Consider the following 19,685-nt stretch of genomic DNA (forward strand, 5'->3'; position numbering starts at 1 on the left):
AAACTCCGCCAAAAATTCTAACGATAACAGTGCAATTTATTCTAAAAAAATATATATAATTAATAAGATATTCATTCATCCAAACAAAGCCTTTATGCCTTATTTAGATCTCGAAAAAACATATCCATGTTTGTAAAATTCCATTCTTTTAGTAGAAATATGCTTTTAAATTCCAATTTTCAGAAATATTTTCAACCTTAAAATTCTTTAGCAAGATAATATATTTCCTCTACAAAATGTTTATTTTATTCCAGAAACTAATTTCAAGACAGAATATCGTATCTGTTATAGATATTTGGTCGCATTCCTTATGTACCAAAAATTACATGCTTCTTGAACAAATCGAAGAGATACTCCGAATAAGATATCCATGCATCCACAGAGCCTTAAGGAGCAAAAATTAACCTCTTAACTTCAATCACGAAAGAAAATCCTCATAGTCATGAATAAGAAACAACAAAACATTCATTAGAGACATACAATCGTTAAGTCATACAAATTAAACACTAGCACTGCATACGATGATACAGCATGTATTACATTGAGAGCATCAAAGAGCATAAAATTTAGAAGGTCACAAACAGGTTCAGCTACTAATCAAGGTCCTTACAGTAACATAGTTTACTACATAACAACCATCAGTCTCTGCGCAGCTGAGGAAACGAGCAAATAGACCTAAGTGAGCTGAGGCTTTCCTTCCATGGCCAATTCCCCAACGTCTGGTGATTTTGCTGAAGCATATGGGGCTTTGCTCACCAACCTGCTGATGAAAGCAATTATATTCTTATTAGAAGAGTAGTACACTATTAGATTCTTATGGAGTTTAACATGCTGATTAGATTCATGTGCTCTAATTTACTCTCACTTCCCATTATTGTTACCCATGTAATAAAATCTCCCACTTCAAGATAATTTGTTAGTACCAAATCATACCAACTATAAACTCCTTTCAGCTTCTGAAGCAGCTTCTCTACTTCCGGAAGTAGCAATGAGGTGTTTAGGCAAACAAAAGATTTAAGCGTTTTTGATGTTGCAAGAGAATCAGAAGCTCTATTTGACGAGGTTCTAATTTTGAAGCTGTTAAGGCATTTTAATCAAATGAAATTGTCTAAGTGCCCTCAGAACCCTTTATTCAAGCAGCACTCATGAAGAAGCTCTGCCAGGACAAACGGGCCCAAAGAATCTAAGAAGAATAATATGCAGTTTAAAAAAAAACAAAACAAAACAAAAACAAAACCACCAGTGCCCTCATCGTTATAGAAGAGAATAGGGAAATCAAAGACAGTATCTGCTGAATGCACTGTAGGACTCTTATATCAAAGCCTACACTTACAAAGTTTTAGGGCAAGCAACACCATTAGTCCTTAGAACACTGGTCAAATTTTAGTATAGTTCAAACTTTTATTTGTTGCACTAAAAGTCGAACTTTCAAAATGTTTCACTCTTAGTCACACATATACTAAGGCTTCTCAGTTATGTGCGTGTGAGAAACCTACCACCATAGAAACCCTAAAATGAATATGGGCCAAATCAGTAAATGGCTACCTGTCCAATCATTTTAGGTTCCATACCATGATTTCTTGCTAACAGATAGTTAACAAGCTTAGGAATAATGGCTTGCCATGCAATGCCAGATTTACATCTTTCTAAGTAGCAGAAAGTTGGCAATAAGGCAAATATCAGTATCTAATAGAAGATCAAGCAGCATAATGCAACATATCAAAGTACAGGAACCAAAGTGAAACTCCAATTGTTTAGTGATTAATGATGCCAATTTCTAATTTTTTTACTTATATTTTCGTAATGTAAGTCATCTATCGAGCTGACCATCCTGGTTTTTTTACTTATATTTTCGTAATGTAAGTCATCTATCGAGCTGACCATCCTGGTAAGTTTATGGCCCTAGAGCACATAAGCATTAGACTGATGCCATCTGATACTTTTACTGCAATTATCTGTTGCATGCTTCCAAGTTCCAACTTCCGTAATCAGATGTTTTTAATTCCGGAGGATAATTGCAATGTGTACAAATCTGTGGGAATCTGCCCAAAATGACTAAAGATATCTGGTTTTGGGCACTGACGATAATGATCATGGAAACATGAAAGTTTGCTCCATTTTTGTGTCTCCCAAATTAGTTGAAACTAGCTTGTGAAACAAGAGATGCTTCACATACCATTATATTTTGTGGCTTCTTAAATCTATATTTTGATTTCTTTTTGCATGAAAGTTAACCATGTTCTTCATAAAAGGCAGCCCGGAACACTAAAACATTACATCACGGTGAGATTGAATTTATTATAATTAATTGTACCTTTATATATCTTTTCTGATTTTCTTTGGAAACTTTGAACACTTCTATTCTACACATGAATAGGGCAGTTCAATCTGCCAAAACTGATATTCCACTAGCTGAAACTGATATTTAAAACCTTAGAGCGACTTTAAAAAATAAAAAACGATATTCTTAAACGATAGAAATAACTAGCTTAGCTAGCTTTCTGCTACTATAGTGCTCGCAAAATTAGTACCACAAGAAACATAGGTTTATAAGTAGTGACAGAGATAAACACAAGTAAAGATTAGGAATACTTTTGCTACATGACCATATGGGGGAAGCAGGGTACATCATAGTTAGTTAATTCGCGAATTATTCGCGAATAATTCGATTTTCGTATTTTTCCGAAAAATTCGGAAGAAAACGCGATTTTTGGGGGAAAAATAATTATTCACGATTCGCGAATAATTCGTCCAAAAAGAGGCCCTTGGGCCCGCGCCCGCGCCTGGGCCCGCGCTCGCGCCCGCGCCCGCGTTCCAGGGTCGCGGGCCTTGTGGCTCGCCCAAGACAGAAAAAAAAAAAATCCTTCCCAAACCTAGGCGAAAACAAAAAAAAAAATCCTGTTCCCAAACGTTCGCCCTCCTCTCCCCTTAAAAAAAAAAAATTACTCAATTAAAAAAGTTTAATCTCTTATAGACTATCTTAATCTCTTATTTACTTAATTATTTATTTATTTTGAGGCAAAATATAGTTTGCTATTTTTTTTTACTTAATTAGCTTAATTTTGTAGCTCTTTATTTTTATATTCTTAAGAAATATAAGTATTTATACTAATAATATAAATCTTGAGAGAAAAAAAACCTAATTTAATAGCCGAATTTTTGATCCCGAATTTTTAATTGGTGAACGTATAATATCCGTATAAATCACGTATCCAAATGATTGGCGAATCCCTTTTTTTGCCGTATTTTTTAACGAATTTAAAAATTAAAAGACGAATTTTATCCGAATTATACCCGTACTGAATTTTTGCCGAATCCGAATTAACTAACTATGGGGTACACCTGCAATGCCTAAGAGAAGCAAGGATTACTAGGTTATTCCTCTCTTCTTTTCTCTCTCAAACTTGGCTTTTTGAAGGTTTTCTAATCCTTTGCTTTGCTAGACAAAACATAGTTTAACAGCTAAATCAAGATATAGAGCCCTACAATTTCATCAAAAGTTCAGTTAGTTAAAAAGTAACACAACAAGCATCAAATAGAATACATGAATTGTGAACCCTACGGGAGTTCTCTCCTCGTTTTCGGGTTATGGGGACCCGCATGGATCATTAATGCTCTTGTGGGCCCCGTGTGGTCTACGTCCTCATTAATGCTCTCACAATTAATGACGTTATATGCAGTGCCTTTTTTTTCATTGTGTTGCGCTATCCGTGGGGATGGTTCGCCTACTTCTTCCTTCCCGTCTCCGTCGCAGTGGTTCAACTTCTCCACCATAATCCCAGCCGTCTTTTCCTGCGGTGTAGCGATCTCTCTCGCTCCCACACGTCCTGCTCCGTCCGACCAGCGAAGTGCCATTAATGCGATGTCCCATTAATGTAGTGCGGTTGGCGAGGCGGTGCAGATCTTGGCTGCTGGATGTCCCATTAATGCTTCGTTCGGCCAGCGAGGCAGTGTGTCCACGGACCGTCCTCTTGGGCAACGTGCACTCATAGGGTGTATGGGCTATCCTATTCGGCAACGTCTTTCTCGATTGGACGGAACTCCCATAAAATTAGGGTTCTGCCGAGGTAACTACCTGCTCTTCTAAATTAAGAGTGCTGCCCGACGATGGTGGCAGGGTTGACCGCTATCCATTGTCGTTGCCTCGAGCTGCTTGTACGCTTCCCCCTGTCATCATCTTTTGTGGTTGCTTCTCTCTTGTTCCTCTCTTTCATTGTGTTACGCACTCTCTCTCTTATGGATATCCTTACTTTGGTGGTTATAAATAGGGATATTTCCATTCTCTGGACCTCACTATTTCTCCCTGTTCTTCTTAGTTTCCATTCTGTTATCCTTGCTTCCAGGTATTTTTTTTGTCTGGTTGGCTCTGTAGATTTCTGTTGTGCTTTCCTGTCCCTATTTTGGTTTTCTATGTGCTTACTCTTTTATCCTTCTTGGTGCATGCGTATGCCTGCACTTTGATGCGATATCTGTTGGTCTGCATGTGCTTCCTTGACGGTTATGGATTGGTTGTTGGGGTTAGTTGTTGCAGTTGTAAGGTATATTGCTTCATTCCTAATTTGTTGATTCTATGTTTCCTTATTGTTGAGTCGTATGTAAACTTCTTGCGGTTTTCTACGGTGCTGGTGTTAAGTATGTTTCTTTTGTTTATTTTTTATTGTTTTAATACAGTGATGGCATTTGTATTTGTTCAAATTTGTTTTCGCAAATTGTTGCGTGACATCTGCCAACAATTTTCTATCTCAGCACCGGTATATGGTATCCCAGTGGAAAATGAAGGGCTGGTTAGTGTTTACGTTGATGTTGAAGTCTCCAAAGGAGATTCTATTACGGAGGCAATTAGGTGTTGGGGTGCACCGTCCTCTAATGTTGATGAGACAGAATAGGACGCTACACGTAGGGGTGTAATGTAGGTCGTGCCCCACATTTTCGTGCTGATTTGAGCTAGGGGCCGACCCGGCCCAGCCCCAGTTTCAAATCCGGGCCAGGCTGGGCCATGCCGGGCCGGAGTTACCACCTCTCTGGTCCAACACAGCCCTTCGGCCCGGAAGGCCCGGGTCGTGCCAAGCCAGGCCGGTCTCCAGGCCGGCCCCTAAAGAATTTTATTTCTTTATTTCTTTAAAAAATATATTAAATTTAAAATATAAACATATAATTTTTTATTTAAAAATTTAAAATTTATAAAAATAAGTATAATATAACAAATATTTGATTTTTTTAAAAAATATATATAAATTTTTTTTTTGAAAAAAAATTGGAGTGTTTTTGGTTCCATGGACCAAAATTGTTTGGTCCATTGGACCAAAAACCTTCTCCCCTGGAGATCCAATTGGGCCTTGGGGTTCGGGCCGTGCTGGCCCGGCTGGCAAAACCCAAGCGGCCGTGCCGTGCCGGGCCACGGGCCTCCCTTCGGACCGGCACGGCCCAGGCCTGTTTCGTGCCGTGCCAGGCCAGGCCGTCAGGCCCAAGAAAAGAGGCCCAGCATGACCCGGCCCGGCACGGATGCTACAGTAGTCATGCTGGGCTACGGCCCGGCCCGCAGTCGTGCTGGGCCGGGCGGCCCACTGGCTGCCCAGCCCGTTTTACACCCCTAGCTGCACACCGCACTGTTGCTAGGTTGTGAGATGAGTTTGCCTTTGAGGTGAAGGATGCTAATATGGAACTGAGAAAGTTTTATGAGAATTTGTATGAGTGAATTTCTACGGATTGCAGTGCTCTCCGCAGTAAATATAAACGTCTTAGAAGTGACTATAGCATCTTGAAAGGTTACTATAGTAGTCTGCTTGCTGAAAAGACCAGTATACTGCTGAGCGGAGGAAAATAAGAGAAAATTTAGAAAAGTATATTAATTTGATCAAACACCCCAATGCTGCTGCAGTTGGTCCAGGCAGTAGTGAGGGAGTTTCTAAGGAAGATCCTGTAGTGCCCCCGAGGTATTATGGGAATTGACAAATTGCCTGGCTATCGAAGCTGCCTTCCTTTTGTCGTGCTTTATAGTTTAATGTTTTTTGGTTTTTTTCCTCTCCTTTTGTTTTGCGAACCCTACTTGTTTCTACTAAATGAAACACAGTTTCTCCCGAGAAGACACACTAGAAACATGGAAAACAGCGAGTAGCCACAGGCGACTCTATTCTCTATAAGAAAAAAATCTGCATACAAGCAACCAAAATATATAGATAACTAATTAATAGGCTTAAAATGAAATTTTAAAAGTAGTTAATTTCAAAAAAAATTTCATTAAAAGTAGTTTTACATATTTTAGAAAAGAATTTTTTTTTTCAAATTTTCAGCAAAAAAAATAGAAAGCAGATAGGGAAAACTTCAATCTCCCTCAACACTTTTTCACTTAGTTCATTTTTCAAAAACCAAACAGATATATGTATATAGCACAAAAAATATTTTTAATTTCCGTTGAACTCATCGATCGTTCTTATTGCAAGTCGCAAAGGGCTCGATTGTTGAAGCGTAGTTACTTCAAAATTTTCAGCTAAATTTATTGCCTTATGGATAATTTTTACAACTGTCCAATTTAAATTGCATGGTAATAATTTGAATATCTTGAATATAAAAACATAGAGGAACTGAAGGCCGCTTTAATTTGCGAGCAATTACTTTGGATAGGTGTGTGTGGTGTGACCTAAACACGAGAGACAATTTATAGTCGCCGTGCATGGGGAAGCCAGTGACAACTTCGGTCTCCTGGTTGAGGGCAATGATGAGGGTGACGGCGAGCGTCAAGCACGAAGCACGAGGCTAAAGCTCTCATCAAAACCTGCGACATCCTCCCCGCCCGCAATGTCCTGCCGCCGACACTAGCATTCTCCGATAGTGGCAGCAGCGGCGCAGGCGCAGGTGACGCTTCCGCTTTCTGTGCCGTGGTGATCTCCATTGTTGATGTCTTCGAGCTCATCAAGAGAGGAGGAGAATATACTTGGAAATTCATAAATGAAAACTCCAATCAGTGATGTGGTTTTGTGAGATTAGGGAGGGGCAAACTATCCAGTGAAAAAGGGCGAACTGAGCAGGATTTTGAGGGGAGGCGGTTGCAGTTTGTTTACCTAGTACGGGGAGAGAAATGTATATCTCATAGACTATTAAACTTATTGCAATGCCAGTAACAACTGACACACACAAATAAAAGAAACATCCATATGCAAACAGACATCCACACAGGCAAGGATTGAAGTGTCGTGACATAGGGCCGTGCCAGTTGTTGTCTGGCACGATATGGCACAAGCACGCCTCCCTACCGACACATGGCACGCTTGCGTGCCAATGGATATGCATGACCTGCTAGTGGCACACTTTGGTGCAATTTGTTTTTAGTTTTTTTGTTCCCAATAAACCTTTATAATGTTGTATTGAAAGATTTTAAAAAATAATTATAAATATGTGCTATGTATAGCTTACTACGCTAATCAATTAATATAGTGGTAGGTTTTTTATATATGCAAATTAAAATTGATTTACTTTGAAATCGATTAACTATAGCTCACAAAAATAAAAATTAAAAATCGATTAACTTTGAAAATTCTTTTGATTTTACCATTTTTTCAAAACTTACAAAATTATAAAATATAAAATTAGAAAAAATTATTTTTTCTTAAAATTTCTAAGGAATTTGCAAAATTCATTCCTATTGATTCGACGAGAGACTACATGATGACTAGATTAACTAATTTAGCACTATAATTGCTCTAATAATTTCTTTTAATTTAAACATTGCACAGGCACATATGCCAGTCACATGCTCTTTGCTGTATCAAAAATCAATACCATTGAAAGTGTCTGTTCATGACAAACAACTTTCTTTAGAAACATCTAGACCTTTTCACTTTGAATCTCCGGTTAGACCCCTTAACTCTCCTGCTCTTCAACACCGCAGAATTCTTAGAAAGAAATTCTTACATTTACAGCCATCAACACAAAGCAAAAGAAACTACAGAGACATAGAATCCAATAGAAGAAGCGGACCAAATTGGCCAATCCACTAAAATTAGATTCCTAGTAGCTGAGAAAGAGGAAAGAGAGGAGGGATTCGCCAAGGTGGAAATAAGGTTGGCTCCATTCCTCTCAAACGTTGAGTTAGACAAACTCAACACTCCTAATTAGCTTCTATTGGAAACCTTTGAAAAGATGTACTTACCAATTTTTTTTATTTTGAAACCTTGTGTCATTATTTCATGCTCGAGTCCAACCACCTTTTGGCAGTCAACTGAAGCAGTCTTTTACTATACAGGTTCAGCATCCAGACTTATTTCAATACTCTATTTCAACCTTCTGATATTTGATTATATTCGTCTTGATCCCCCTGGCTGCTGCTCCGTACTTCAAATAAGAGAGATCAAATGGCAGAGTTTATTAAGATTCTTAAAGTGTGATTACTACATCTCATACTGGATATGAATTCAGCATTAAATTGGACTTCTGTCTAGAAATAAGCTAGTGAATGTTCTCTGCGTTCAACAGATCCAACTCACGTAATCTAACTTATGCAAGTTGCCAGCGTATACAGATTTGGCATTGTATTGAACTCCTTCCTAGAAAAAGCTAGTAAATGTTCACTGCCTTCAAAGGATCCAACTCACAGATAATTCAACTTATGCAAGTTGCCAGTACATAGAGAGCAGGAGTTCTCCATTGATCGAGTTTAAACAGAGAATTATAGAATCATTAATGGATTGAGCTACCAATTTTACAAGTCTAAGCAGATAAAAAGGGAGTAGAAAGCTGTGAATTTCTATAATGCATGAACTTCAAATTCAACTGATTAGGAACTAGGGTCTGTAAATCCATCAAAATTGAAAAGCTATAAATTCATATGATAAAATGGATAATGATTTTCGTCAGGGAAGTAGATAAACTAAAATCTAAAATCTTTTCCCTCTTTTCCTAGTCTAGTTGCCATGCTCAACATTACAGAAGACTGAATATCGGATCGGACATCAGTTGTATTGGATAGGCGTGTCTCCAAATAATACACTACCAATGCAGGTGAATGAACCTCAAAACCTATATAGTCAATGAAATGTTTCGAATATGCCATAGTACAAATGCACTTGACCCTGCTAGACTTAGCGATCAACAAGATTATACTATCAAAAGCAAAGAAAATATTTGCACAATTTCAACACTGGTAATCCCAGGTATGTCCATGACATAATAACTACATTCCACCTTTTGACATAGTGGCACCCCCACAATTGTTACCAAGCCTAAAAGGTATCTTACATCAGATGGATCTTTCCCATGTAACATTGGTTAATGGCCTTAGGTAAAACTAAGCCAGACCTGAGACATATCATTTGTTAAATGGACCTTTCCTGTGTAACATTGGTTAACTGAGATAGGTTACATTAAATACAATCAAAGCTCACATGAAAATTCTTGTTTAGACTAATTAACCTCCTTTTAATAGATATAAGATGTCAGAAATTTGTACTAACTAAATCAAGCTCTAGGTAAATTTCAATTAACACTATCCTGCAAGATTGTGAAACCATAAAGGTAAATATGCAAAAATAAACCGTTAACGAAGTCATACTTAAATACTTCTCGTGCAACAAAATGCAATACACCAGTAAGTGCAAATAGGCTTAGTGTGGAACTAAGGCCCCCAATAGATCACACTTTCTAGGCCTACACTTTACCACATAGGAAATATCTATGTTCTTGATGAACTGCAGGATACATCCATATCCGTCTCAAAATTCTCTCATCAGTGCTTATATGTGCAGTCAAACCCTCTCAGACAACATGAGCAAATTAAAATTTGACTTGAAAAATCTTAATCACCCATAAAAAATTCCGTAGTACCTGTTCGAGAAATCTACTAATATGTCAACATATAATCTCAAGCTACAGAGAAGGATTTTATTTTAAACGGAACTTCTGATTCAGAGGTGATACAAAGAAGAATAATGATAAAAAGAGATAAACATATGAAAATTTTATACTAACTATAGGATTATAGTACTAAATCACCTTGGAAGCATATTTATCCTGAAAAGGCTCCAATAATCATGGATAGGGCTCATAATAGGCTCTAGACCATCAGAAACTGTTGCGAGCCAGCTTACTTCTGACAGATCAACCCTAGTACTCAGAAGGTCCAGGTCATAAATAGGACAGGGTCGATCTGTCTTGAAGAACTGCTCTTTCTAGTCCTCCCTGCAATCCGCTGTCTCTATAGCAACTGGTCATGCTCATTTTTAGGGGGAAAAAGAAAAAAGATCTCTCACGTCAGTTCTGGAGAAAGAATAGGCTCAAGCCTAGGCTGCGTCAAACTGTCAGAGACGAGGCCAATCCTTCATTTACCAAGCCCATTGCCCGGCCCACTATCATTCCTCATAATGAAGATTGAATTTCTCTATATTAACTTTGTTTAACATTGTACTATTTCACAAATCAATAAATCTAGCAATAACCAGAAGTTATTCAATAGATGGGATGATCTTTAACGACAGCAAGTGAAAATTGATGAAAAAAAACTATTCGGAATAAACTCTGATCACATTTAAGGTTACGAAAGAAAAGAAAAGGAGAGAATGCATTGACCTATCTCGGCGCTTCTCCAAAAAGCGCTGAAGCGAGTGCCTCCTTGCAATTGGGAGCTCTGCATTGCACACAAAATCTGATCCCCATAAGTACAACGCTGAAATCTTATGTGCACAGACAAGCCTAATGAAATCCAGCAAAGTAAAAAAAGAGCAAGAGGGCAAGCTGACCAGCCTGGAGCTTGCAGAGCGAACTATTAGGGGGAGCTGAAATCTGAGGCTGCGCCGTTGCGGCAGAGGAGCTCTGCAGCGACAGAGACCTCGTGAGCGCTGGTGAGGCAGCCACTGGAGCGGCAGCATTGACCCCCACCATAGCCTGCGGCTTGGCCGCAGCCGCGGCATTATTATTTGTCTTGGTCGCAGCGGCAGCGGCTGCAGTCGCAGCTGCAATGAGCATGATTGCCTGGGCCTGTTTCAATCACCACAAGAAGCGGTGATAGTGTTAAACCGGTTACAATTATTGGACCTCACCTGAACTATGCCATTTTTTGAAACGGATACCTGAACTCTCGAATTCTGATTTAACAATCTAATCTTATAATATGTATGATTTAGTATGTCTTACTCAGCATTTATTAGTAAATTTGATTTTTACGACAAAATATTTTCTAATCTAGTAAAATATCCTGTTATTTAACGGAAGATACTAAATGCATAGGATTCTAAATGACAACCGTTAAATTTTAGACAAAATTCTCTGAGATTTATGCAGGAATCAGAAGGAATAAAAGGACACCCATTTTAAAATGAGTTACAATTTAGGTAGGGCTAACACAATATTAACAGTGTATAAAAGCAAAAGCTGATTAAGAACTAGACGTCACGGACACTGACACGGGACACGGGACACGAGACACGGGACACGACTCGGCAACTTTCAAAAAATTAGGGCACGGACACGACATGAACACTGCTAATAAAATATAATATTATTAATATAATAATATATTTTTATTATATATAAAATATTAATTTTGGCAAAATATTGTTATATTTCTCATACGAATGAAAGTTAGTAAAATTTTTATTGATAGTTCATATATTTTAAGAAAAGAAATTCTCCACCATACATAATTTATTTATATTGTCAAAAAAAATTATCAAAAAGCTAAAATATTACCGTACATTACATAAGCATAGAAAAAGTAAAATAAAAATAGGTATATATTTTTTTTAGTTGTATGCGCTATGGATTGGCATTACATGGGCGTCCATCCGAGGAGTGTCGACATCGGACACGCAGGCGTGTCCGACACGGACATGACACGGACACGCGAGGCTTATAGAAGTGTCCGGAATATGCAGTTTAAGAGCACAAGATTGGCAAACAGGCCACAATTTTCAATACCTTCTCCTGCGGGATGGCATCGTACACGCTCACAGCCCCATTGTAGAAGATTGTGAGCTGCGAAGGGGCCGCCGCAGAGTGGCCCGACATCGGCCCAGGCGCCGCGTTCCTACCCAAAACAAACATTAAAAGGAGGAGAAAACTGAAAAGAATAAATAGACATGCAAATTGTCACCCGAGAATCTCTATTTTCCCCAATAGTAGGGCGCAAAGTAGAGCACAGTTCCAGAACTCGAATGTTTTTGAAAGGAAATGACGAATGATAACAAATTATATGGTAAGAAATCTACAGAAGGAATTGATGGGTGGAGTAATCTACAATCTCGATTCCAATTTAAACGCACCTGAGGGGGATCAAATGTACGAAAAGAGAAAAAAGAAAGACCGATTAATTGGATTTTGTTCTTCGTTCATGAAGCGGAATGAATAAATTGATGTGGAATGACTCTAAAAAGAAAGGCTTATACCTAGTATTGCTGTTGTTGATGCCTTGGATGGAGAGTTGAAGCTCCTCCTCTCCCTCCCCTGCTAAGGAATTCTCTTCCGTTTCCTCTTTCCTCTTCTCCGAGAGATGCTCCATCGTTCACCACCCCACCCCACCGCTCCTTGGATTTATTATGCACAATTGCTCCGTCTCTCTCTCCCCCTCTTGTTCTCTTTTTCTCTTACTTTTTCGTTTTCTTGGATGCTGAGAATAGGGTCAGTATTATTACAAAAAAAAGAGCAAGTGGGGTTGGATTACGGGAGGGAAAAATAGAGGCATGTGATTATTATTATTATTATATTATTATACACATCTATATCTATATCTATTTTTATACATTACTATTCATAAAATATATGACAAAACAATTCCTCTTTCATTCTTGCCTTCTCTTTCCTTCTCACTCTCTAATATTTCGCCATCCCACCTCCCATCTCAATCCGATGTTTTCTCTTCCCACCTACCGACTTTTCAATCTCATCTCAACCCGATGTTTTCTTTTCCTATCTGTCCACTTTTCAATTAATGCGTTCACATAGTTTATTATTATTTAAACAAATTATTTTTACAAAAAAAATGTAAAATAAAATCTCTTTATATTTTTTTTTTCTCATACTATTTATATTTATTGATGTTTTATAATAAGTCAAAAAATTTTAAAATTTTTATTTTATCAATCTCTTGTCTTTTATAATATTAGTCTACCGCAATGCGCAGTTAACTTCACTAGCTAATCAAGCAAAAATAGTGAGGAGTTCTTCACTGAAGGAGCTTCGGATGAAAATCGTTGCATTCACCCGGTGCACCACACACACCTCCTAACCCTGTTTCCGTCAATACATACATATATATAGTTGTTTTTTATGATAGCAATTTCGGATCGGAAATCAAAATTATTAGAGTTGATCTAGCATATTTTAAATATCTAGAAATAAATTTTTATAATTTTTAAATATTATATTGATATAATGATCAGAGGATATCAAAATCGGCAGTTTTTTAATAAATCATATGAATCACTTACTTATTTAACGATACAGAGTAATCTATATCTTTTGAATTTTTGACGAAAAACTTTTTATACTATTTAGGTGACATTTGATAACTTCGATCATAAATTAAAAAAAATTTAATCTCTATTTTAACAAACTTATTCATTTTTTATCATTCATTTTTCAAATTTATATAATTTAATTGACAAATAAATACATCATAACTACCTGAACTATACCCATTTGAACATGGTCACTTCGTTTTAGACAATTTTAAGCTTTCAAATTTTTATAATTTTTTTTGAGAGATAGATAGCACGCTACCCGCTTCGTTTATTTCATTTAGAAATAAACTTAGCTAGAAATGTGAATCAACTAGGATTCGAACTTAGGACCTCAGTACCAACCATCAAGTCCTTTGCCACTTGCTCTAGGGATGGTCGGTTTCAAATTTTTATAATTAGTCATTTAGATTTATTTTTTAATCAATATAGAGTAGCAAATATTTACCAAATAATCAATAAATAACGAAGACCGCACGCTACCAATATAAAAATACCTTGACGCTAACCTTTAGTATTAAAGTAAAAGTAACTAGTTTTTAGTATTTAATTATTAAAATTTACTTGTTACAACTGTGAATAATTTTATTACTAAGGCGGCATTTGATTCGACGTAAAAGGAACCGAAAAATTATTTTCGCTATAAAAGATATTTTTTCGTTTGCTTGGTTGGACATAAAAATATTTTTTTTAAAAGTAATTTTACGAATTTGGAGAAAAATTAAAGTTTTCGTTTTTCACTATTTTTTCCTACAGAAAATTTCCAACTTTAAATTGAGAAATCTATTTCAGCAGGACATATAATTGTCAGTTGAGTCAGTGGAAATAAGATTTTGGCAAAATGCAAGGGGTAGATTATAATTTGGCCCAAATATGGTATTTTAGTTGGCATATGAAAATGGGAAATTCCAGCAGACAAGAGTTGGGAGTTGGCGAGGACGACAGGGAAAGGCAGGACAGGCGATAAAAAAAATGTCCCCGGAATTAGACTTTTTGAATTTGATCACGTGTCAAACATGCCATTTCTCTTTTTATTAAAGTATTCGCTCGGGTCTTAATTATGAGCCTCGACACGCTTCACAGCTACGCAAGAGCTCTCTGACCTTTTTCTTTATTTCTTTCGTTTTTTAATAGAAAAAAAAAAATATTTGTAAAAAATACCATACAGGCGGAAAACAAACCAGCGGGGCTTCACGACTAACCGGCGTCCAGAAAGTCTACAGCAAATTGGGGTTCGAGGGAAAATGAATTTAAGATCAGACGCAACATATTCATTTCCGCCGGACCCCTATATTAGAGTAAATTTTTAAAATAGAATAATAAAATTAAGAGATTTTTTCTTACATAGCTCTAACTATTTTTTAAAATTTTAAATTTTATCTCTTTCTCTTCAAAATTTTCTTCTAAAGTCCAATTGGTGCTTGTAAGAGGGAGACGGGAGTAGAGGAGTTTAGTGTTCACCTTATTACAGCTGGAATTAAGTTTAGTTGGAGTGAAATTGAAGTAATTGATGTCATATATCGTAATTCTAGTTTTCGTTAAATTTCAGGATTTCAATTTGCCGGCTCTTCCAGCTGAAACTGACGGAAAATTTTGCTGAAATTTCCTTCATACCATCCAGGTTTTGGAGTGTTGAGGAGGTCCCTAGGTTGAATCTCTTCTTTACTGCTGTTGGATTAGCTTGTGAGCTGGCTTCCGAGTAGGGGTGGAAACGAGCCGAGCTCGAGCGAGCTTACCTCAGCTCAAGCTTGGCTTGAAATTAATTTCGAGCCTAAAGTTAGGCTCAGGCTCGGCTTGAAATTAATTCGAGCCGAGCTCGAGTGAGCCTAACTTCAAGTCGAGTGAGCTTGAGCCCTAAACGAGCCACTTGAAATTCTTAACATCGTGCAATCTACAATTTAATTTTTATAAAACATTATCTAAAATTCGATACAAAAAATACCAAATAGTCCAATATACAAAATAAATGCATAAAATACGATATTATAATATTAAAAAAAAAAAGGAAAAACGACTCTATGAGCGAGTGAAAAAGAGAGAGCAATTAGAGTAGGATTTTGTTGGTTTAGTTTTGTCCGCCCAAGAATATAAATTCTATATACATATAATTAAAATACATAATATATATTATTTTATATAATTAAATTATATATTACATATACTTATATATAGAGAGAGTTCGGTTACTATACTGTTATTAGTATAGACCCCTTTATACTCATAAGTTTTTTATTGTTAGATCTATACTTTTGACCATTTCCATCCGTAAATCATACTATTCAACTAACTACCCATTCAATCCTAGGAGACCACTATCATCCTAACTGCACATCCAACGATCGAAAATTTATGAATATAAAGTGGTATATACTCATAAGAGTATAGTAGCCCTAGCTAGCCTATATATATAGAATTAGGCTACTATACAATTAATAATATCAACTACTTGCTATTAGGTTTCGGCCCTTGAATGAAGGGATGTGCGGTCATGATGATAGTAGCCCCCCTAAGGTTGAGGAGGTGGCAAGTTGAATAGCATGATCTAACGGATGAAAATAGCCAAAATGATAGATCTAATGACAGAAAACTCGATAGCATCAAACACTTGGTACTATCGATAGTATAATAGCCGGACTCTCTATATATAGGTAGATCTAACGGCAAAAAACTCTATAGCACAAAACGAATGGTACTATAGATAGTATAATAGCCGGACTATATGTAGAGAGAGAGATAAAGTCCGACTACTATATTATCGATAGTATCAAATGTTTAGTGCTATCGAATTTTGTGCCGTTAGATCTACACCTTTGACCATTTCTACCCGACCATAGAGGATCACTATCATTCTAACCACACATCCCTTCATCCAAGGGCCGAAAACCTAATAGTAAGTGGTTGGTACTATATATATATATATATATATATATATATATATATATATATATATATATATATATATCGAGCTTTTCGAGTCTAATTCGAGCGAGCCCGGTAATACTCAAGCTCGGCTTGATATTAATTTCGAGCCTAAATTTAGGCTCAAGCTTGGCTTGAAATTAATTCGAGCCGAGCTCGAGCGAGCCGAATATCAAGCCAAACGCGAGTCGAACATGAGGAGGCTCGCTCATTTGCTAGCCTTAGTTCCGAGTCACCAAAAAGGGCAAAATTCCTTCTACATCATATATATATATATATATATAGGCTAATATACTATTAATAGCACCGAGTCATTGGTGCTACCAACTTTTTGGCCATTGGATTAAGAGATGTGCGGTTAGGATGATGTGGGCCCCCAAGGGTTGAGTGATGGTTAGTTGAATAGTATGATCTAACGGATGAAAATGATCAAAAGGGTAGATCTAACGGCGAAAAACTTGATAGCACCAAGTGCTTCATGCTATTAATAGTATAGTAGCCGGACTCTCTCTCTCTCTCTCTCTCTCTCTCTCTCTCTCTCTTTCTCTCTCTCTCTATATAATAGCACCAAGCTATTTGTGCTATTAGTTTTGTAACCCTTGGATTGAGAAATGTATGGTTAGGATGATGTGGGTCTCCTAGCGTTGAGTGATTGGTTGGTTGAATAGTATAATCTAACGGATAAAAATAATTAAAGGGTTAAATCTAACGGTGGAAAACTGGATAGTACCAAATCCTTGGTGCTATCGATAGTGTCCCTGCCGAACTCTATATATATATAGAGGGAGAGAGATAGAGTTGGGTTAGAATACTATTTGTAGCAAAAGCAAAAGGCCCTTTTTGCTATTAAGTTTTAACCTTTGGATCAATTCATTTCATCATTTCTAACCATTGTATTAAATATTATAATCCAGTCGGGACCACTCAACCCTAAGGGACTAATATCATCCTAACCCTACAATTTCTCATCCAAGGGTTAAAAATTATTTGATAGTAAAAAGGATATTTTGCTATCAATAGTATTTCAGCCTAGCTCTCTATATATATATAGAATTAGGATGGAATACTATCAATAGCACAAATGACTCGATGCTATTAAGTTTTCTGTTCTTGGATTAAAAGATGTGCGGTTAGGATGATGTGGCCCTCCTAAGGTTGAGTGGGTGGTTGGTTGAATAGTATAATCGAACATATAAAAATAATAAAAGAGGTAAATCTAACGGCAGAAAACTTGATAGCACCAAATACTTAATGCTATCGATAGTATCCCAGCCGGACTCTCTCTCTCTCTCTCTCTATCTCAGAGAGAGAGAAAGAGCTAGTCTCCTATACTATCTATTGTACCGGGGCTCCGATACTATAGTCTCGTTTTCGATCTTAGGGTGTTCAAATCAACGATCCACTGATCTAGAGTATTTAAAGTTTTTAGGAATAAAATTTTATATTTTTCGATATAGTTTACTTTATGATCAAATCATTTCAAAATTATCAATTTTTAATGGCTATTATGGCGAGTTTGGAGTTTAATGGTGTAGAAGAATCTAAATTTCTTAAAATTTTGATAGAAAATACTTTAAACTATCTAGATTAAGGCTACCTACCTACTACTAGGTCGGGCAACTATTAGCATCACGATAGTTCGAGGGGTCACGGCAGGCACCTAGCGGGCGCAAGTATGTGGCCCAGACCGAGGAGGTAGCTGCAACGGATGAGGTCGTTGCAGGTATCATTTTAATTAATGACATTAGAGTTAGAGCATTATTTGATATCGATGCATTACATTCATTCATCAATCAGTTATTTGCTGAGTTGCATGGTATTAAGCTTATAGCTACCTTGCATTTGGGACGAGTTGTAGTTCCCGACCATACTTTGGACATTTGGGGGTATCACCCTAGTTGCCCTATTAGGGTTGGAGACTAGATTTTGCCGATTGATTTATTAGCACTACACAAACTTGGAGAGTTTGATGTAGTGTTGGGCATGGATTGGCTCACGAGGTATTATGCCACCATCGACTGTATGAATTGGACTGTGACATTTCGAAAATCTGGACATGACGAGGTGGTGTTCAGAGAATGTAAGTAAGAGTTCGCTGTTTGCAATGACTATCTCTTCTACTCGAGCTAAGCAGTTGATTAAAAGTGGGTGTGTAGCCTTCTTGGCTAGCATTATTGAGAGGATTGGAGATATTCCCAAGATTGAGGATATTCCGGTTGTACGGGAGTATGTGGATGTATGCCTCAAAGGCACCTTATAGGATGGCGCCAGCTGAGCTAAGAGAGTTAAAGTTTTTCACCTTGGAAAGTGCCAGTCTTGTTTGTCAAGAAGAAGGACAGATTGCTTCGTTTATGTGTGGATTATCATGAACTTAATAAAGTCATGATTAACAATAAATATCCATTACCAAGGATCGACGATTTGTTTGATCAACTTTAAGGATCGAGGGTGTATTCAAAGATAGATCTGCAATCCGAATATCACCAACTCAAGATTAAGCCGGAAGATGTTCCAAAGACAGCTTTCCAAACACGGTATGGATATTATGAGTTCACAGTTATGCCGTTCAGGCTTACCAATATCCTGACAGTTTTTATGGATCTACTGAATCGTATCTTTTAACCCTACTTAGACAGATTTGTCGTGGTGTTCATCGATGACATTGTGGTGTAATCCCGAAGTGACAAGGAACATGAAGCTCACTTGAGTCAAGTGTTGCAAGCACTCCAAGAGAAGAAGTTGTTTGCTAAGTTAAAGAAGTGTGAATTTTGGCTACGTGATGTGGCATTTTTGGGACATGTGGTATCGAGAACAGGTATAGCAGTAGATCCCAAGAACATCGAGGCAATAAAGAATTGGCCTTGACTGACCAATGTCATCGAGGTTCGGAGTTTCCTTGGTCTAGCTAGGTATTATCGGAGATTTGTTGAGGGATTTGCTAAGTTGTCTATTCTCCTCACGCGAGTCACACATAAAAGAACCAAGTTTATTTGGAATGATATGTGTGAAATAAGTTTTTTGGAATTGAAGGAGTAGTTGAGAACCGCCCAAATCTTGGTGTTGCCTATTGCAGAAGCAAAGTATGTAATTTATAGTGATACTTCACTTAACGGTTTGGGTTATGTTTTGATGCAGGATGGAAAAGTGATAGTCTATGCTTCCCGTCAACTAAAGGATTACGAAAAGAATTATTCAACTCATGATTTGGAGTTGGCGACCGTGGTTTTTACTTTAAAGCTATGACATCATTATTTATATGGTGAGCGATGTGAAATCTATACAGATCACAAAAATTTGAAATACCTGTTCACACAGAAAAAGTTG

At 37.2% G+C, this 19,685-nt stretch overlaps 1 protein-coding gene across 2 annotated transcripts; it reads right to left on the reverse strand.

The window, feature by feature from the left end:
• On the reverse strand, positions 438 to 12,600 carry LOC109706436 (protein TIFY 3-like). Of its 2 annotated transcripts, none has more exons than XM_020227245.1 (5): positions 12,372 to 12,600; positions 11,905 to 12,013; positions 10,728 to 10,965; positions 10,558 to 10,615; positions 438 to 763 (listed from the first exon to the last, which is right to left on the reverse strand). In XM_020227245.1, the coding sequence occupies exons 1-5, from the start codon at positions 12,482 to 12,484 to the stop codon at positions 676 to 678; spliced, it is 606 nt and encodes a 201-aa protein (XP_020082834.1). In that variant the 5' UTR covers positions 12,485 to 12,600; the 3' UTR covers positions 438 to 675. The 2 variants fall into 2 exon arrangements, with proteins under 2 accessions (XP_020082834.1, XP_020082835.1); XM_020227246.1 differs by having other exon boundaries at positions 438 to 760; positions 12,372 to 12,596.

The sequence above is a fragment of the Ananas comosus genome, linkage group 2 (assembly GCF_001540865.1).
Source record: "Ananas comosus cultivar F153 linkage group 2, ASM154086v1, whole genome shotgun sequence".
NCBI lineage: Eukaryota > Viridiplantae > Streptophyta > Magnoliopsida > Poales > Bromeliaceae > Ananas > Ananas comosus.